This window comes from Periplaneta americana, chromosome 3 (genome assembly GCF_040183065.1).
Source record: "Periplaneta americana isolate PAMFEO1 chromosome 3, P.americana_PAMFEO1_priV1, whole genome shotgun sequence".
In the NCBI taxonomy this organism is placed as follows: domain Eukaryota; kingdom Metazoa; phylum Arthropoda; class Insecta; order Blattodea; family Blattidae; genus Periplaneta; species Periplaneta americana.
Genome location: NC_091119.1, coordinates 177,781,146 through 177,804,020, shown reverse-complemented (window position 1 = coordinate 177,804,020; position 22,875 = coordinate 177,781,146). Strand labels below are relative to the sequence as shown.

At 35.2% G+C, this 22,875-nt stretch overlaps 1 protein-coding gene across 5 annotated transcripts in view; it reads right to left on the bottom strand.

Moving 5' to 3' along the window:
- The window catches only part of LOC138696857 (zwei Ig domain protein zig-8-like), a 1,911,002-nt gene that overhangs the window by 577,024 nt on the left and 1,311,103 nt on the right, over positions 1 to 22,875 (bottom strand). For all 5 annotated transcript variants that reach the window (XM_069822306.1, XM_069822304.1, XM_069822309.1 and 2 more), the window contains one exon: positions 19,918 to 20,061. In XM_069822306.1, coding sequence (XP_069678407.1) covers positions 19,918 to 19,978 — 61 coding nt within the window. In that variant the 5' untranslated portion in view covers positions 19,979 to 20,061. The remainder of the gene's footprint in view (positions 1 to 19,917; positions 20,062 to 22,875) is intronic.

Sequence of the window (22,875 nt, the reverse complement as noted above, 5' to 3'; positions counted from 1 at the left end):
CGGAAGACAAGAGAGGTAACAGAGATACTACCTTCTGTTGTAAGACAAGAGAGGTAGCAAGGACACTGTCGGAAGATTTTGGCGACCGCTTGGAATACGTAAAAACGACTAGAAAAAATATAGATCGTAATATAATATTTACAAAAGCTGTCTTCTTACATTTAAAGCATCACATCATAAAACATAGAACAGGAAATCACGTTTCTTATCTGTTAATAAAGCCAAAGGAGAGAATTATGTTAATCCTAAGATAACACAATTATCCAAACTGAAGTTGCAGAAGAAGTTTTGCTCCCTAGAATTACTTTCGATTTCAAGAGTTCAAACTATTAAAACGGCATGAATATTCATTCATTTCTTCGAATTAATTACTAAATTCTCACAGACGTTTCTTGGAGGGAAGAAAAACGCATTTCTCTTTTAAATTAGTCATCACAGCTGCCTTAACTCACTGACTGTACAAAGTTGATGTTTGATCTCTTTGATATATATTACGGTGGTCCTTATATGGACTGAAAAAAAATAAAGTTTGGAAATTCCCACCTTCCATTCTCGTAGGCTATACGTTGTTTGATCTGCAGGAATTATCGCTGTCTTTCGCACTCTCATTGTTTTGATTCCCCTATTCCCTTGCTTGGTCTTGGAGTGACGTCATCACCGATTTATTCCAAGTGTCGAATCCACTAATCCCCAATCTTATCCTGACGTCACTCCCTCTATTTACACCGGATATCGTCACGCACGTCGGGGTTTCCTTTTAATATAGTGAATGAATGGAAGTGAAAATGTATTCGCTGCGTTGTAAATAACACGAAGTTCCGTCTCCAGACATTTTGGAAATCGGAGGGGGATTTAAAGATCATATTTTATTTTACGATTTAGCTATAATGCGGAACCCGTCGGACACCCTGTACAATATACGAAGCAAAATAAAATAATTAAAATATTATGCTAAAAAACTGAATTATGATTTTCACGAAATATACATTTTCAACATCCGTGATATCGGAGAAGGGTTCTGGATATGCAATCTGTTACGTGAGCAACTATTATCTCTTAACATATTACATTTTTATTAGTCACTTTTGCAATATGTAATAATCAAATCTTAGTTTTAGTAAAGGCATAATTGAGGGGGTCAGAAGCAAAGGGGTATAAGTGCACTTAAGTTACTCGTGAGAAAATGTGGTTGAAAGTACTTAAGTTTTCGTAAATTACGTGAAATTTGTTATTTCAGTTTTAGTGTATGATGTGGTTAAAATATGTATCCCTTTGCCATTAAAATATTAAATGTTTTAGCTTGCCCTGGATGCACTGAACTCATGTTCTTAGAAATGTCACTTGTATCCCTTTGCTTCTGACCTCAATTGAAATATAATTTTGATAAAATTAATAGTGGGATATAGAGCAGAAAACAAGACCACCGCGAAGATAGGGAATGACACCCAACCCCACTGATTTCCGCCCACATAGAGAATCGAACCACGTAGCAGACATTTTAATGTTAATCTTTGAATAATATTTGAAGCAACTAAATCATAAACTACATTGTCATTGGCAAACATTAGCAATGAATCTTAATTATTGAGATACCACTAACATATAGAATGAGAAAATTACGAGTTAGGCTACTTCGTAACATTATTTTTGTAAGTGTTTCAATCTTGATTATAAATTCTCTCAATTTCTAATCCTAACGAACCTCCTTCAGTGACTTTTAAGTAGGTTATTTAATGACGCTGTATCAACTACTAGGATATTTAATGCCGATTGAATTGGTAATGGCGAGGTGGTATTATGCAAGATCAGGCCGAGGATTCGCCGTACATTACCTGAATCTCGCCTTATGGTTGGAAAAAATCTCGGAAAAACCCAACCCAAGTTGGAATTGAACTCATGCTCCAGTACAGCTCCAGATCAGTAGACAAGCGCCTCTGCCGACTGAACTACGGCTGTGGCTTGGAATGGAATTTAAGTGAGGGGGTACGGATGGCCCAGCACTGCGACCTGTTGAGATCTATTGCGCTAACTCTCGATATGGAATGAGTTGTGTGCCATAGATCCCCTACGCGCATCAACCCAACCACATGACTCCCTTAACGACCGGTCCCTACAGCCAACAGAAATCCATATACAATTCCTGCTTCGGCAACTTCCCCCAAGGCCCTCTGTTGGTCCGAGGCAAAACTCCTCCCCCGAGTAGGTCCGCCTCGGGTGCCATTGCAGAAGCCATCCAACATCGCTTAGCTACATTCCACGGAGGCCAGTCGAGAGAGCCAGCAGCTTCGGGAGGCCGCCTGTAGAGTGATCTGAAAAACCAGAAACGGGATCTTGAGGAAAGGATGATGGGGGAGGAAAGGAAGTGGCGAAGATGAGTGGGGTTCCAATCGCCTGATAAAGTTACCTGATATTCACCCAGGCAACTCGTCATGACCGGGAATCGAACCCAGGACCGCTGGGTTCGGAGTTAGACTCACTAACCCCTCAGCCACAACGGTGGACCCGGCTATGGCTTAGTGCCATTATATAAATTAACTAATTAAATGGAAAATTTACAGATCTGGTATATTTTCAATTTCTTTTCGGTTTTAGGCCTGATAACTTGTTAAAATCTCATGCCATCTTTTTGCTGGTAAGCCAAGTGATGTTTTTTCTAGTAATGCTAGTTCAAATTTCGATTCACATCCATTATGATAATATAAAAAGAGATATGAGAATATAGTTTTGGTTTAAATATTACAACTTAGTGTTGTTCTGTCCTAAGTATTAATAATTAATTTTACCTTTCTCTATTAAGACAAACTGTGACAGTAAATACTGTATTTCGTAATTTTAAATGGAATATTAATTTTGTGAATTGCAGTACAGCCCATATTTCTGTATTCCTCTTTGGTTTCTTTCTGCATTTTATTTTTAGCCATAAACAATGATGTAACAAAATTATTATTTTCTAAATATAGGCCTATAATAAATTATTTCATAGGGTAAGTTGTTTATAATCTGTTGGTGTTCGTGGCTCCTGTGCTGCATTGAACCTTTCAGCGGTTGCATTGAATAGCGTTCCAATAAATAACAATATTCACTATACAACCACTCAAATCACAAAAGCCAGTATTGAAAAATGTTATAATTACAAAACTCTGTTTCATTAATCATTAAATTAAAAAGTTGATTAGCTTAATGAATGACATATTATCAAGCGTAATTATAATAAAGTCTATCAAAGGGTAAAATAATTATTTATGATAAACAAATACGGCTATGTTTTTGATAATATCGGTACTGTTTTATTATTGAGATATTTTCACTGACTCTAGCGGAAAATTAACGTTTGGCAAAGATATGGAAAAGAGAGAACCTATATGTGTTATAGAGTCCGGCACATTATGAAGATTATTATTTTAAAACATGAATATGTAAAATAAAATTTCAAATGTTCTTCTTTCGTACAGGTTTACAAAATTATTAGCAATATAATGCCTTTGAGATTAATATTCTCTAGAATTATTATGCTACCAAAATACAATAAATCTGCATATAAATAATTGATTAAATGGTGTTAATTGTGTAAGCATGTGCGGCTTACAGCTGTTTCGGTGCTTCTTCACACCATCCTCAGAGCCTACTAGATCTTGGCGTCATCTCGAACTTCGCTGCCTGTTGTGTGGGTGCGTTCGATTGTTGAAAAGTGTTGAAATGTGGTGTCAAATAGTGTGTGTGTTTTGAAATTGATCTGTGTGTTGAGAATTTGATCAGGGTATGTTTTAGTGTATCTGTATATTTCATATTGTTCTAGTGTGTTGAGTTTTTGGTTTTTGAGTTGTATGTGTAGGATTTCCATGTCTGTATTTATGTTATTGTATGTGTGGTTAGCATTATTTATGTGTTCGGCATATGTAGATGTATTGTGTCCTCTGGTTATTGCTTTAATGTGTTCTTTGTATCGAGTTTGGAATGATCTGCCTGTTTGTCTAATGTAGAAACTGTCGCAACTATTGCATGTGAGTTTGTATACGCCTGTGTGGTTGTATTTATTTTTTTGTGTTGTTTGTGTGTTGAGATGTCTTTGTAGTGTGTTTTCTGTTCTGTATGCTATGTTATATTTCTGTTTTCGGAATGAGGATGCGATCTTGTGTGTATTTTTGTTTTCGTATGTTAGTGTGATGTATTTCTTGTGTTCTTGTGTTTGTGTTGTGTTTTGTGTGTTTTTGTGTTTGTTGAGTTTTTGTTTTGTCTTCCTTATGATGTTGTCTATTATGTTTGGGTTATAACCGTTTTCTTGTGCTATGTATTTGATTGTGTTCACTTCTTCATTGTAGTGTTGTTGGCTCGTGGGTATGTTGAGTAATCTGTGTACCATTGCCCTGAATGCAGCATGTTTGCGTTGTGTGGGGTAATTTAATCAATTATTTATATTCGAGTGTTAAAAGTAGTGTACGAAAGATTCAGCATGGAAATCTGCATACTTAAACAATGAAAGAACTAGGTTAACTCATTCTTTTTTTTACAAAGAAGAGAATAAAAAGGAAATAGTTCTTATATTGACTGGACTCAACACTAATTAAAATACAACAAAAATAACTTTTCTATATTTTTTGGCAAAAGATTAAACCATCTGTCCGTTAATATTGTTGTGTACGACGAAAAACCATGAAGTTGCAAAAAGACAAGACATTAAGGAGACAGAAAAATGTGTGGTTAAAACCCGTATAAACACGTATACAGGGTGTCTCAGGAGGAATGTAAAATACTTTTTGATAATGAAGTTTGGGTTAGCCTACATCGATTTAACATGATATACCTATGTCCAAAGTGTAACTGGCAAGTTATTGTTGGGCGAAATTTTAAATGGAGAGAGGCATTATAGACGTATTTATACGTTTTAGAACATTGTGGTTTGGTACATTCTTGAAAATGCTGCCTCTTGTGTTCTTCTAACACGTTTCATTCATAATTAAATAGAAACTCAGTAAGAAAATAAAATAATTATACAAGACAAATTACTGACGTTGCCCTTCTTATGGATTCATATTAGGCGCCGGTACAGTTTCTCTTTCCGACCTTAATGAAACACTTGGCAGCTTGCTATTTCATATACGACAAACAAGGGAAAACACACACAATATTACTAAGTATAATCGTACAAGAAACCATACATACATTCCTCAGTGAACCTTGGCAGTCAGTGACATCTGGCGGGAATTTCATATATTCTCGATTACAGCTTTAACACAGGATCAAAATGAATTGTCAAGGCCGGTAAAGGAGAAGCGAAGCGAGCATCAAATCGGCCATGCTGAAATGCAATTAGTTCTCAAAACTGACGAAAGATGGATTTTGAAAAATAGGAAAATAATGGGAAAATTGACATTTCACTGAAAACTATTATTTTTGTGAAAAATGTTGGGTTCCAAGCTTCAAAATTAGGGGTCATTTATTAAAATCCGTACAGACGTTTTCCCGTAATTTCCATTACCAGTTCTTCTTCTTCTTCTTCTTTCCCTTAGTTTAACCTCTCCCTTTTAGGTTCATTTACATGACCCACGCCACCCGGGCCTTACAGGGCCGCGACCTGTCGGGAGAGGAATTAATCTATGGATCACATACATAGTTTTTTGACCGCACAAGAACCTGGAGGGCCTTCCCGGATGAGGGATCAGCTCAATGCCAGGGCCACCTCCGATACAACACAAATATTTAAGACATTACACATCATTCACTCACACATATGAAAGGATTAAGGGAAGGATCGCCTTCCGTGGCCGGACTTTCAAGAGGTACAATCCCGGCATTTGCCTGGAAATAACTGAGGAAACCATGAAAAACCTCAGTTAGGATTATATATATATATATATATATATATATATATATATATATATATATATATATATATACATTATTTGTCTGAATAGCATATAGCCTACAACAATAAAGACTTTTTTTTATGAAAATGCTACTTCAAATGAATGATATGAAAATCATGCAGAAATAATTAAGACAAATTAGAGTGTTGCTAATCAAGAGAGGTTAAGTGACACACAGGCAGTGTGAAGATGTCTAACAGCGTACGAATAAGAATTTCTTAGTATTCCACGGTTTCTCAGAAGTAGATGATTAATTTACAAAAACATTTCTCATTTCTTCTGGCACTCGTTTGCAGAAAGAGGTAGCGATGTCAGCAATGTAAATAACAGTAAACACGTCAGCCTGCCAGATATTGACTTGGCATGCAAGGGTCAAGCTATAAAGCAGAGACGTCCCTCAGGGACCTGAAAAACTTATAGACTGTAGCAGTCCGAAGTTCAAGTAGCTTTTCCGCCCCAGGTTCGTTCTTATTCCGGTCGCACTTGAAATCGTGAACTGAGGTCAGGTCAAGTGAGGACCGAGACGGGTCGAGGGCTTCTGTAAACTGAGCGGAGATTCACGTGAGGCGGTGCAAGAAGTGCCCCACATTAGATATTAAGCGGGGAGGGGCAGTGGCGACTAGGAAAAAAGCGAAGGGAAGAAAGAAACAAAGGCGGGCAGATAAGGTGGAAGAGAATCGAAACGTGGAGAATAAGGCGAAAAAAAGAAGTAAAAACAAATGAACGAAGAGGGGAAACAATCACAAAGGAAAGTTATGGAGATGGAAAGGGAATAAAAACAAACGTAGAAAACGAAAAGAAAGAGGAAAAGGAAGGAAGGAAGAAACAGAAAGAAAATAAATTAATAAGTAGAGGAAAATGAATGTACCTACATACGAATAAGAGAATGCAGAGAAAGAAATAGAGGAAAAATAGACAGTTAAAGAAGGAGAGAACAAAGAAGGTCAATTGGAGAAAGAAGATATGACTAAGAAGTAAATATTCTCATGGGGACAGATAAAAAAGTTAAATTTTTTCCTTCCACCATGTTAATAATGTGAAAACATGTGCATATACAAATTTTGGCCACTCCACCGCAATTACGAGACGTCCAGAAAGTGATTTTTCCTGGGGACGTTTACAGAAAAAAAGCACAATTTCCTTTAAAGATTTATTGAAACTGATACAGCAATTGTTGCGCTATTTTTCAACATATTCCCGACTGAAATTGAGACATTCGTCATACTGTGGGTTCAATATTTGTATCCTTGTGTCGTGTTGTGCACCTCTCTGTTGATCCCACGTTGTGACAATTGTCTTAATTCTGATGGGGAATATGTTAAAAAATAGCGCAAAAATTTCTGTATCTGTTCCAATAAATCTTTCCATGAAATTGTGCTTTTTTTCTGTAAACGGCCCGAGGGAAATCACTTTCTGAGAGGCCTCGTAATCGCGGTCGAGTGGCCAAAATTTGTACAAGCACTTGTTTTGACATTATTAACATGGTGGAAGGAAAAAATTTAACTTTCTTATCTGCCCCCATGAGAATGTTTGGTTGTAACTCCCAGTTGTACGAATACGGAATAAAGTCACGTTAAAATTAATTCCATGGTTACGCGAGAACGCAGAAAAAATATGCGAAACGCCTTCATTATTCGGTTGAGACACTTTTGTCATCCAGTCTGCTCTCAAAAAAACCTGAAAGTTAGAATTTATAAAATAGTTATATAATCGGTTGTTCTGTATGGCTGCGAAACTTGGACTATCACTTTGAGAGAGGAACAAACGTTTAAGGGTATTTGAGAATAAGGTACTTACGAAAATATTTGGGCTAAGAAGCAAACATTCTCGTGGGGGCAGATAAAAAGTTATTTTTTTTTCTTTCACCATATTAATTAAGATGTATATAAATTTGGCTACACGACCGCAATTAAGAGGGCAGTACAAATAAGTTCTCCAGGTGACATTAACAGAAAAAAGACACAATTTCATTGGAAAACTTTATTGGAACAAACACAGCAATTGTTGAGGTATTTTTTAACATATTCCCCACCGGTATTCAGACATTTGTCACATCATGGAATCGACAGAGAGATACAGACGGCTGTCAAACACTGGTTCCGATCACTGGCGTTTGACTTCTACGACACAAGGATACCCAAATTGATCCCATGGTATGAAAATATCTCAATTCCAATAGAGGATATGTAGACAAATACCGCAACAATTGATGTATCTGTTTCAATAAATCTTTCCAGACAATTGTGTTTTTTTTTCTGTAAACGACCACAAGGAAATCACTGAGTGGCCTCGTAATTGCCGTCGAGTGAGAGAAATTTGTATAAGCACTTGTTTTGACATTATTAAAACGGTAGAAGAAAATGTTTTAACTTTTTTATCTGCCACGATCAGAATGTTTGCTTGTAAGAGGGATGAAATTACAGGAGAATGGAGAAAGTTACATTACACAGAACTGCATTCATTGTATTCTTCACCTGACATAATTAGGAACAATAAATCCAGACGTTTGAGATGAGCAGGGCATGTAGCACGAATGGGCGAATCCAGAAATGCATATGGAGTGTTAGTTGGGAGACCGGAGGGAAAAAGACCTTTGGCGAGGTGAAGATGTATATCAGAGGATAGTATGAAAATGGATTAGAGGGAAGTGGGATATGATGGTAAGGACTGGATTAATCTTGCACAGGATAGGGACCAATGGCGGGCTTACGTGAGGGTGGCAATGAACTTCCGGGTTCTCTAAAAGCCGTAAGTAAATGTTACGCGAGAAATATGTTGTACAAACTCATAAAATTACATTATTCGGAGGATAACTTACGAATAAGCTATTCCATGGTTTCAGTCGCTGTTAAATTATCTACAGAATAAATGATTAAAAATGGCAGGAGCATTAGACATGATTATTTGATACTGATTGTGAATTACTAGGCCTAGATAATATATTCTTGAGAGCGCGAAAACAAAGCAAAATAAGGTATAGATGTATGAAATGAGCATGCCAATGAAGATTTTTTATAATAACCTCCATAGACAAAATTGTAATATTAGGCTACATTCAGAAATATTTAAAAAAAATACCGGTAAGCCTATTGTGAATGCACTGTTTAAACAAACATCATTTTTAAAGTATTACCAACCTCTGTTCCATTTCTGCTAATTACGAAATAGAGAACCTTGGAATAAACACGTCATAGAACACGATATTCCATTTGTTCTACAGTTAAGCTATTCCAAGAATACCTACTCCGAGATTTATTCCGCGATCGTAGAAGTGGGTCTAAGGAGGAAATATTAGGAAAGGAATGTGTAAGAAAAATTAAAAAATTTCAATCGCACAAATATTCAATATTTTTTATATTAATTTATATTAAATTATAATTCTTGTTACTATAACTCAACAGGTTTATTTTATTTTTTGGGTTTCTAGTTATATATTAATTTATTGATGTTCAAATTATTGTTATTTGGAGATGATAGTGATCTTTATTTATTTTCTAACTTATATTGAAACTTCCTCGAGCGATCATTTGACCAATTCTTTCTTTTAATCACTGAATACATTTTGATATATCCGTTCATGGTTACATGAATGAGGCGTAACCTTCGGATCACGTTTTAAAGTGGAAAGACTAGTTGGTGCAAAGAGTTTAATGGAACAAACCTCATAGATTTACGGTCAGCAGTTGAAAAAGAAGGAAAATAAATATCTGAAATCAAGGAAAATCCCACGGGTAAATCGAAATCTGGTTTGCCAGTATTTTATTATTCTTACGTTCTAGTAGTTACGAAAGAATGCTACAAACATTCTTTCTGTCCATGCAATAGTAATTTTTAAGGCCGAGGATAATCATGAAAGTTGTATGTATGAGAAGTAACGGGAATGTGCTTCTTGGGATATTTGCTGCGCGCTGCAGCTGAGCTAGACTGCCGGATGCAACACTTGTAATTCTGCAGCAGCTTCCAGTCCCAGAGGCCATTCGCTTGCGTGGGGAATCTCTTTGCTATTGACTTGTGTTATCTCAGGGGAGTAGTTTGAGCTCGTAGCGCGCCTTACTCTAAACCACGTGGTCTCCGGATCGAATCGCGATGGCAACAATTTAATGTGGGTCAACATGTTTATATAGGTGCATACGAAAATTCCAAAACCTAGACCAAATATATATATATATATATATATATATATATATATATATAATTTGAACTGATAATGGAAATTACGGGAAAACGGCTAAATGGATTTTTATAAATGACCCCTCAATTTGAAGCTTGGAACCCGACGTTTTTCAGAAAAATAGTAACTTTCAGTGAAGCGTTAGTTTTCCTACATAATTTTCCTATTTTCTAAAATCCATCTTTCGTCAGTTTTGAGAATTAATTGGATATCTGTAGCCTACAAAACAAAACACACACTACAATAAACAATAGGATATTACACGAAGGATTGCGGACATATTTAGACCTCAAATTCAATTGGTTATTAAAAATTTCAAGACTTGCTAAAAATAATTTACAGGTCTGATTCTGCGGTGTGTAATTTTCTGAGTACGGCTATGGTGTATTGGATATTAAAATCTACAAAATTTTAGGTGGTTTGATGACATTATTACCATTAGAAATGAAATATTATAATTAATGCCATGATGTGACTACTTTTCATTAATATTATGATGATATGAAAGTGAAACGTTTTGGGGTTATAGAATAGAGAATATCTTAAATGAGACCTTCATTTCTATAATTTACTGAGTGGCGGCTATATAGTATATAACTACAAAACTTACGTAAGATAACAATATTGTTATTAAAAATCAAATATTTTTATAGTTATTAATCAAGTGGGGTTGGGTCTTTTTCATATACCCATATTTAATGGCGGTGTGTTGTAGATATTTATATGCGACATTCTCTTCAGTATTGGCTCGAGAGAGCGCTAAAATTACAGTTCCTAAGGAAAGACCAAAAGGTATTACTTACCGGTACTGATAAAATAAGGAGCCTACAAAATTTTGTAGTCTCCCGATCATTTCAGCAAGATCTCTTAGCAGGGTAAACTGATTTTACCATCTACATTTGAAGCTCTTCTTGCAGCAGCTATACCAAGATGCTATGCTATTGTTCGGAAGCATAGCAAACCTGACATTTTTTAAGATTCACCTACAATCCACAATGACCTGAAATAGCTATTGCTTTACTCCCACATGAAAAACCCACTGATCGTCCTGACATTATTACTTGCGTTTTCGCATTGAAACTCAAAATCTGAAGGTGAATAGGTTCAAGAAAAAGTATTTGGCATGAAAAAAAAACATTCAGAGGGAGTATGTTTCATTATTTCGGAAGAAAATATTTTTCAAAATGTCTGGTATTCTTGATTGAAAATAAATCTGAAAAATTTTTATTTGAACGTCTAATGAACTTAGTTTGCAGCATTTGCTGCACAAGCCATTAGTATAAATTTTAATTTGAATTCATTGAAATTAATAAAACTGATTCATTCAAGGGCAGGTCTTTCACTGCAAATCCGGCATTCCTCAATATTTCCTATTTTCTGCCTTCCTCTTTGTCCCCGCATATGATCCATATATCTTAATGTCGTCTTTCATCTGATATCTTCTTCTGCCACTCACCATTCCTTCCAGTGCATCCTTCAGCAGTGACACAACCATTTCTTAGTCTCTTCTTGAGCAATTTCATCATCATTCTTTCTTCACCCACTGTCCAACACAGCTTTATTTCTTATTATGCCTGTACATTTCATACGTTCCATTCTTCTCTATTCACTGATATTTTAAATTACATAAACATATTTTAAATGATTCGCAGACTGAGACGACACCAACAAGGCACTACTTATGAGGCAATTAGGCCAGGAGATAAATATAATTAATTACGGTGATTCTGGAAGAATTGATATTAATACGTGCACTAATAGACACAAATAACTATATGTCAAAAATCAGTTTCAGTGTTATCGCAGTCAAAATGGTGGAATAGATTATACCAGTGAATGATTTCTGATGCGTTTTACCATTCACAACAATAACGAAACTAGTTGTATTGTCTGCAACATAAATATAAGTAAACATCTCAATAAATATGCCACTAAATTTCACTTTACATAATGCTATATTTCGTAAAATTAATCCATTCAATTGCCACAATGATCAATGTTCGAAACTATTACCTCCTGTTGCTACCATATAAATTGATTTTAATTACGTTTTAATTAAAGCCAATGCATTCAGACATATCAACATTAAAAAAATGGTTCGTGTAGTCAGTGGCTACTGGTGGGCATTATTCAAAACATATGACCCTGATTACGTGCCCAGTGACACGTTAGATCACATGGGTTTATTTTTAATTACCTGACTCAATGATTGTGTTCTGTTTGTATTCATGTTAACCCGCTTTGTAAAAAAAAAATAATGGCGTATAGGAATGAGTACTTCATTACAACCTCATTTCTTTTTAATCACACGCTGTAAATGCACGTCATATTTCGTTCGTGTTTTTGTTATTGGAATTAATATTATGTCACAAAGGAGGTAAATTTAGTGCTACATGGGTAATTTTAGTCGTGTTCGCAGAATGTAACGACATCAAAGTCAGGATATCAGCCTCTCCCACATTACTGATGTCGAGTAAGATATTGTGAATCGTTAGAATTAATATTACATTTTATTAACTTTGTAAAGCGTATTACATTTTCTGGGAAATTAATTTTTAAATGTCATGGACGTCCTTGTAATTTATTTAAAACTATTTAATTTGCAATTAAAATTTACTTCATATTGTTAAGGATACGTATATGTGAACGCATGGGACATCATAACCGCATCAACTGATTTTAAATACTGATCAGTATTCTAATAAATTTTAATTTAATTTTATTTTATTTTGTACTAGCCGTACCCGTGCGCTCCGCTGCACATGTTACAAATAAATATAAAGTAATTACATAATTAAAATAGGACGTTTGATCCAGGGAACATTCGTGTTTGATAGAAGGTTAAATCGTTTATTATGTTACTTAATTTAAATTGTATTTAAATAATTAAAATGCGATCATTTCGGTCCAGAGAGCAATCATTTGGTGCAATGACAATTCCTTTAACTTGTTTCTTAATTGTTGTTCCATGCAACCATAGTTTAATGAAGATTGACATATCATTTAGTTTTAATGTGTAGGTCTATATTTTATATTACTTGCTATATGTTTCAGAAGTTACTGCAATAACATTGTAGAATTTGTCCATCAAGAGAAACTACAATCCAATGGTGAAATAATAATTAAACAATTAATTAGCTTCCGATATTACTTCATACAAACACAGCAACATTCTCTGTAGGCTATGTTTAATAGCTTTCGATTGTTGTTGTCCAAGTCCCCTTATAGACGAAGTCATTTGTTTTTATTTCAGTACAGCGCCTTAGATGGCGTTATTATTGTAATTTTAAAACTCATTTATCTCATTAAATATCAGTCCTATCAATCCTTGTATAGGATAAAACTTATCGGAAATTATTTTTAAAGAAACCTTTGTTATGTTATATTTTTCATGAAAATTAATAACAAGGGAGATATTTCGATTTATTTAATTCAAGCCCCCTTATAACCCCCCTTTTAAATAAAGTATTTTGAATGCCATATAGCCTAAAATCTAAGTTACAACGAACTTAATTTATATTCCAATTTTCATATAAATCGGTTGAGCCATTATCGCGTGAAAAGGTAACAAACAGACAGACAGACAGACAGACATACAAACAAAAATGTCAAAAAAGCGATTTTCGGTTTCAGGATGGTTAATTGTACATGTTAACACCAATTATTTTTGGAAAAGCGAAAATTACCAGAAAAATTTTGGCTACAGATTTATTATTAGTATATATATATATATACTTACTTACTTACTTACTTGCTTACTTACAAATGGCATTTAAGGAACCCGAAGGTTCATTGCCGCCCTCACATAAGCCCGCCAGCGGTCCCTATCCTGTGCAAGATTAATCCAGTCTCTATCATCATACCCCACCTCCCTCAAATCCATTTTAATATTATCCTCCCATCTACGTCTCGGCCTCCCTAAAGGCCTTTTTCCCTCCGGTCTCCCAACTAACACTCTATATGCATTTCTGGATTCGCCCATACGTGCTACATGCCCTGCCCATCTCAAACGTCTGGATTTAATGTTCCTAATTATGTCAGGTGAAGAATACAATGCGTGCAGTTCTGTGTTGTGTAACTTTCTCCATTCTCCTGTAACTTCATCCCGCTTAGCCCCAAATATTTTCCTTAGCACCTTATTCTCAAACACCCTGAACCTATGCTTCTCTCTCAGAGTGAGAGTCCAAGTTTCACAACCATACAGAAGAACCGGTAATATAACTGTTTTATAAATTCTAACTTTCAGATTTTTGGACAGCAGACTGGATGATAAGAGCTTCTCACCCGAATAATAACACGCATTTCCCATATTTATTCTGCGTTTAATTTCCTCCCGAGTGTCATTTATATTTGTTACTGTTGCTCCAAGATATTTGAATTTTTCCACCTCTTCGAAGGATAAATCTCCAATTTTTATATTTCCATTTCGTACAATATTCTGGTCACGAGACATAATCATATACTTTGTCTTTACGGGATTTACTTCCAAACCGATCGCTCTACTTGCTTCAAGTAAAATTTCCGTGTTTTCCCTAATCGTTTGTGTATTTTCTCCTAACATATTCACGTCATCCGCATAGACAAGAAGCTGATGTAACCCGTTCAATTCCAAACCCTGCCTTTTATCCTGAACTTTCCTAATGGCATATTCTAGAGCGAAGTTAAAAAGTAAAGGTGATAGTGCATCTCCCTGCTTTAGCCCGCAGTGAATTGGAAAAGCATCGGATAGAAACTGACCTATACGGATTCTGCTGTATGTTTCACTGAGACACATTTTAATTAATCGAACTAGTTTCTTGGGATTACCAAATTCAATAAGAATATCATATAATACTTCCCTCTTAACCGAGTCATAAGCCTTTTTGAAATCTATGAATAACTGATGTACTGTACCCTTATACTCCCATTTTTTCTCCATTATCTGTCGAATACAAAAAATCTGATCAATAGTCGATCTATTACGCCGAAAACCGCACTGATGATCCCCAATAATTTCATCTACGTACGGAGTTAATCTTCTCAAAAGAATATTGGACAAAATTTTGTACGACGTCAACAATAGTGATATTCCTCGAAAGTTACCACAGTTGGTTTTGTCCCCCTTTTTAAAAATAGGTACAATTATGGACTCCTTCCATTGTTCTGGTACAATTTCCTTTTCCCAAATAGCAAGTACAAGTTTATAAATTTCGCTATATAATGCACTCCCACCCTCTTGTATTAATTCTGCTGGAATTTGATCGATACCTGGAGACTTGTACTTTTTCAGACTTTCTATCGCAATTTCGACTTCTGAAAGCGTGGGTTCGGGTATAAATGGCTCAGCAGTTTGTATTTCAATTTCGTCCCGATCATTTCTATTTGGCCTATGTACATTTAGTAGTTGCGCAAAATAGTTTTTCCATCTGTTTAGGATTGATGGAGAGTCTGCAAGCAAGTTACCATTCTCATCCTTGATCACGTTTACCCTTGGCTGATATCCGTTCTTAAATTCCTTTATACCCTTATATAAATCTCGAATGTTTTTATTCCTACTATTTATTTCTACCTCATTCAGTTTTTCCTTCAAGTAACCTCTCTTTTTATTCCTAAGTGTACGACTTGCTTCCCGTCTTTCATTGAAATAATTATCTCTCTTCTCCTCAACTGGATCCTGTAAGAATTTCAATTTTGCCTGTTTCCTTCTTTCTACTACCATGCAACAATCTTCATCAAACCACGGTTTCTTTTTCTTAGTTTCATAATAACCTATGCTCTGCTCAGCTGCAATTTTGATACTATCTCTGATATTTTCCCACACGCTATTAACATCTAATTCTTTCTCAACTTCGTCGGAACTTTCTAAAGTGGCAAACCTATTCGAAATTTCGACCTGATAATTTTGCTTAGCTTCCTCGTCCTTTAATTTCAAAATATTGAATTTAGTAATATTAACTTGTTGCTCTACTCGCTTGGCTACTGATAATCTTTCTCTTAATTCTCCAATCACCAAATAATGGTCAGAATTACAGTCTGCACCCCTGAAAGTTCGAATATCTACTATACTAGTATGTCTCCGTTTATCTATCAAGATATGATCTATTTGGTTGTGTGTCAATCCATCTGGAGAAGTCCAAGTATATTTATGTATATCCTTATGGGGGAATGTTGTACTTTTGACAATTAAACTTTTCGATGTGGCAAAGTTGACTAATCTAACTCCATTGTCACTACTAATTGCGTGTAGGCTCTCTTTTCCAATAGTTGGTCTAAAAATATCCTCCCGTCCTACTTTAGCATTGAAATCCCCCAATAAAATTTTCATGTGATATCTAGGGAACTGATCAAAAGTATGTTCCAATTCCTCATAGAAGCTATTCTTTATATGGTCGTCTTTCTCTTCTGTAGGGGCGTGAGCATTTATAACTATGATGTCGCACCATCTACCCTTAAGTACTAAATATGATAACCTGTCACTGATAAATTCGACCTTGTTTACTGCTGATTTTATTCTTTTATGAACAAAGAATCCTGTTCCTAATTGGTGATTAATGTTTCCTTCCCCATAATACAACAAGTAATCTCCTATTTGTGATATGCCATTCCCATCTAACCTAACCTCTTGTACTCCCACAAAGTCTATTCTATATCTAGCTAGTTCTTTTGCTACTAATGTTACCCCTCCTGTTCTATAAAGACTAGTTACGTTCCAAGTGCCACATCTCAAAACCTTATTCCTTTGCTGTGGTCGTGCCAGAGAATCAGTCCTATTCCGAGGCTTACTGTAGGAATTCGTAACAAGCTGTTTTTTACGGTGATGGGTTGTTAGCCCTTCGCCCAACCCCCAAGCTGGAGGACCACCCCTTATCGGCTGTCCACGACTGCTTATTCAATATATTCGCAGCTACCCTCCATATCTGGAGGCCGTCTCCTCTATCCGCAACCTGAGGACGCGCCATGCCGTGGTGATAGGGACCCACAATACATGGATATATATATATATATATATATATATATATATATATATATATACATACACATATACATATATATATACATTATTTTTTTATATTTTCATTTTTGATGTTTTACATTTCTTTATATTTCTTTCTTACATTAAATTAAAAAAATATTTTTATGTTATGAATATTTCAAAATTCAATATATAAAATAGAAATAAAATATCATTTATGTATATAATATATTACTCCACTATGTTATTGCATTGTATTTTGTATTTAATTTACAATTTTATTGTATTATTTAATAATATTTCATTTTATTTTATTATTGTTAAAAGGGGCTCTCGCCCCTTGTACTTTCTAGTTAACCTGTCTTCTGTGTATTTGATAGGGCTATAATTTCACTGTATTTCTTGTATTATTATTTTAGTGTTTTTCACTTCAGTTTTGCTTATTTACATTTGATTACTTAAATTAAACAAATAGGCTAATTATCTTAGTGTAGACTTAAGCTTGTAACATTAATTTTTATGATTCAATGTAATACTCCACTCCCTGCCATAAGCTTTTGCTTCATCGGGAGTGGCAACCAAAAGTGTAGTATTATTATCTTTCAAATAAAAATTATTATTATTATTATTATTATTATTATTATTATTATTATTATTATTATTATTATTATAAATGTACCGTATTAATATTTAGACTGGAGATACACAACAAATTGTAGCCATAATTTCATCCGACTTTTTCATGTAAGTTATATAGGAGAACGTTTAGGATTATTATAAGTGTGTTGTGAGGCATAATTTTTAGATGCATAGGGAGTTACTTTTTCTTTACTCACCATTATATACTATTTAAAAGTATTTTTAAATATGAGTACAAACTTGAAACCAGTACGAGCAAAGGGTATAAAGTCGTGTTCTTTTTAATGACGATTATTATTATTATTATTATTATTATTATTATTATTACTACTACTACTACTACTACTACTACTACTACTACTACTATTTCACGTGGTTATTTAAGGACGCTGTATCAACTACTAAGTTATATTATTATTATTATTATATTATTATTATTATTATTATTATTATTATTATTATTATTATTATTATTATTAATATTCGTTAACCAGCGATTCTCTCCTGAGCACCTAGATAGCAGCGAACTGACGACTCGATAAAAGCTATGTCACGCGTGTTTTCGATCACCAACTGCGATAAAAGCATCCTTACGCCACGAGTCACACCTGGACTAATGACATTGGTCCAGTGAAATTAATCATGTATTTTAATTGGTTAAATTGAAACACGCAATGTTCGAACTCTTTTCTCACGCATAGACCCAACAAAGCGACGTATTACTATATTGCACAGAATTGTTTAATTGTAATAGATGATTAAGATGGCATCTTAAAGTACGTACTGTATAAATGAAAAAGATCCTAAAGTCCATCTCATTTACTGGGTAGCGTGAGTGATGCCACGGCCGGGAATTCGGTAAGAGAACATAAAGAGCATTTTGTTACAAGATTAGACTGGGTAGGAAACAGATCGTGATGGCGTCAACTCCGTCTAGGGCATACCTGCACAAACAGCGCTCCTTCGGAGCGGGAGACCCGTGTTTACCGCTCGCCGAAACGGAGAGGAAGATACGTCAGAATCACATAGACTTGCTATAGGTAGAGGAAAGGGAAACGACCACTCAGTTATCTAGTGGAGTGCAGTGTGTAGGCCTATTCTCAGTAACTGTTTCACGTCGCTTACCTACTGCTACAGTACAATGTGGAGGAATCTAAAAGACGGAACATAACATTTAACATTTAGCGATTTACAGCTTGAACTTACTGATCTTCAATGTGACCTAAGAGCTAAAGATCGTTTGAATAATACTACTAGCCTGGTTGAGTTTTACAAGATTAAACATTAGCAATAATATCCACGACTACACAGGCTGGCTGTGAAAGTGATTACTATGTTTGGCTCAACATTTATATTTGTGAGCAATTGTTTTCTATAATCAACTTTAATAAAGGCAGGCATGGAACATCTTTAACAGATGTTTCATTACGATCAATAGGCTACTGTTCCTTTCAGCTGCGAACAGCATAAAACCCCGTTTTGATTTACTGATAAATAAAAATATAACAAAATGATATTCTACATTTAAGTAGCTGTAGAATTTCTATTATTTCTGTAAATAAATATTTATTTATTAATTAATAATAGTTTTGCAAACACTGAACGGGAATTCATTTCATAAGCACTCGTAATAGTACTTTCTTTTGTGTACATTTTGTATGAGGGTCACCCCTTCTTCCAGTCCACCCTTATACAGAGCGCAGTCAATATCTGCCTCCGCTCATGAGCTGTGAGCCGGCTCGGAGAGCGCAAACCTTGTGCAGGCCTGGTCTAGGGGTATATCATGTAAGTAATCCATCATGTTAGTTTGTAAATTTAATAAATCAAATAAGCCTATAATTTTTTCATAATTAATTCAATCTTTAATCTGAGTTGAGAAACCAAGTAGTTTTCCTATAATATCCTGGGAGAAACAGCTCATTCAGTACAATCGTTAATTTTTTCCATTAGCTTATACAAAAATCGTGGTGCCATGAATCCTGATATGTTTGAGTATGGTATTTAGTGAGAGTCGAACGCAGTAGTCCTCCGTTCAGCAAATCATCCGACCTAAGTTGTCGCGAACAACATTACTAACCAATAGATAAACGCATTAGGCAGTGAATCTGGATGTAAACAACACCACGACAACGTAGAGCTTCTGAAAATAAGCTGCAGTGATACTTTTGTTCCGAAGAACAGAATCTTACTATGCCAGGTACAGGCAGCCGCCAGGACAAAGATGCCGAACATTTGTCAGCACTTTAAAAAATCTCACTGTATAAAAATAGTGGCTATGATAGTTGACTCACCTGCCGCCACGAGCGCTGCCGTGAGAAGACAGAGAAGCGGGGACCAGCAAGACGTGCCCATGGTGCGGACGCCCCGGGATCTTATCCTGTATCTCCCGGTCGATGGGTCCTTCTGGGCCACTCCCGCACCATCTTCCGCTCCGCCTGAAACATTCAAGATTAAACTTCTTCTAAGGAAATGTAAGGAAGAAATAAATATTTTATTACAAATGAACCAATTTTCTTATTTTCTTTTTATGTAGTTATTCATATATTTTCAAGTAAAAAAAACAGCGTTTCGCTAGTTAAATTTTACTTTATTCCAACATTTTCCCGTCAGAATCTATAGATCCTCTGGAATTAAAAAATTGGAATGCTCAATTTAAAATAATTGAGTATCACTATGCGATCTTAATGTTTCTGAAAACCTAATAGGTATTCTTAAAAATCATGAATTTTTGTTCAACCGAAATTACAGCGATTACATGATCATTAAATATACATTAAGATTTTTTAACGAAACTTTGTATGCATATTAAGTACATGTTCACCAGAGTGCTGCATTGGAGTTAAATCGCTCGCTTGAACTCTGTCGAGTGTCGCACCCTCGAGTGAGATAAGATCGGTCGTGATACGCTCGTAATAAATTGAAGCACAATACAAGGTCATCTCACCGACATGTCTTATCTTGTAAGGAAGGCAACAGATAAGATACACATGTGTTTTGCCCACACGGTAAAAATAAGGTTTTATTTTCTGCGTTTATGACAAACGTTTAATGGAAGAGTCAATGGAACGTACCAAAACAGGAACATGAAGTTATAAATAAAATAGTATGAAAAACTTCGATATACAGTTATTATTGCTAATCAATAATTATTCAATATTTGATTTACCACATATATAATATAATAGGTCCATACATAGTGTTCCGCCTATATACTGCGACAATGTAGAAACGTTTTACAAAATATTATTGCTATAGCAGTAGATTAATAACAATATTAGTACAGAGATAACGTCACAGACAATATAATAAAACGAAAAATCATGCTGCACAACTGTTACAGACGCAAAGATTGATACACTGATTATTATTATTATTATTATTATTATTATTATTATTATTATTACTATTATTACTAGAAAACTTGATACAGTTCTTGCATTATCGTGATTGTGTTCTCCGTTTATAATAATTGCATTTACATCCAATAACATCTATCAGATGTGGCAAAAACAAAACCACTCCTGTGCGGAGAAAAAAAAACATTTACCTACAACATTTATATTACATTTTAAAGCAAGTTTTGTAGTTGTACTATGGAGAGGTTAGTTAAAAACTGCAAAGTTTTGAAATGATAAATATCCATGATGTTACTACACAGTTCACACTGTAACAAGAACGAATGTCTAACGCTCGGCTTATACCGTTCAAGGATTTATCGCTCGTGACAATTTTACCCATCATGCATGTGCGCTACCTATCGGATTATGCTATGAACTACTTGGCGCTCGAGCGAAAACGTCCGATGCAGACCTCTGATGTTCACCCATATGAAAAACAGTAAAATCCTCAATACGAAAAGTAGGCTATAGTTTATTTAAAAGAATAATGCTTTTTAAATAGGCTATAGAATTTGAAAAGAAATTAAAAATAATTTTAACTCACTCGTCTGTTATTATTCGGTTGAGAAGCTTTTGTCACCTAGTCTGCTGTCAATGGAGGTAATCAGTCAATTGCTTATGTACTATGAACTCCAGTGCTTTTGACAGAGCTGGCAGGATACTGATTGGTCTATAGTTATGTTATGTTTTATTTGACGACGCTCGCAACTGCAGAGGTTATATCAGCGTCGCCGGATGTGCCGGAATTTTGTCAAGCAGGAGTTCTTGGTCTATAGTTGTTTGGGGATTCACGAATTCTCTTTTTTTCGCGCTACATCTAATAAGGACTTGTTTCCAAAGCCTAGGGTATGTAGAATACTAAAATGCAATTACTTTATATTATAACGTGAATATAGTATTGTTAATTTAATGAAATTCATACTAGAGATTGGTATAAATCATCAGTTAAGGAAGCTGTATGTAGAAGCATGTGTGATTATTCAAGTTTTGTTGAGAGCGAGTGATAATCCTTCGTCTTATTCCCCCCACACATGGGCAAAATCCGCCCTAGCGCAAATTGTTTGGCTTGAAATTCTCGTAGAATTGCAGTAACGTAACATTTTGACAATTCAATTTGTGATACGTTTTCTGGTTTGTGTTGACAGTTGTAGGTTCCCAGGAAGGAGAAACTCATCTAGAAGTCAGTCCGTCTGTGCGTGGAACATGAAAATGTCTCCCCGTGTTATGTAAATTAACTTGCTGGGGGTACTTATTATATAGCAGAGAGCCCAGCATGAGACGTGTAATTATACATACATCCAGGCTGTAGCCGGGTGTCGCTTGTTTCCAATGGATTGTATATTAAAAGGGCTTACGTTTTCAATCTTGAGAGCAACGGGGGTGATTAAAATTTCGAAACCGGAGGGGAAGTTGTTCATTTCATTTAAATCCTACCCCTACTTGGCAGTCCACGGCGATTACATGTGTAGAAACGAAAAAAAAATTCGGGCAAGCACAAAGTTTCTCAACTTCTCACAGAATTTTCACTGCATTTATGAAGCGGCTATTGCGATATAATTTTTAATTTGCAAAATGACAAACTGTTAACAGCAGACAGTTGAATTTTGTATAAAAAAGTATGAAAATTATGGTTTATCTAACGACGCTCACAACTCCACAGGTTATATCAAATACCTTACTGCAGGGATACCATTTTATTTTTACTAACATTTCTAATATTAACCTGGCTGTACCTTTGTATCAACGGCGTTTGCTACCCTCTTCCACGACTGGAGTTCGATGATACTGGCGTAATATACAAACAAATCACTTTACTAGGTATAGGAGGAAAGAAAAGTAGTTCATCCATTT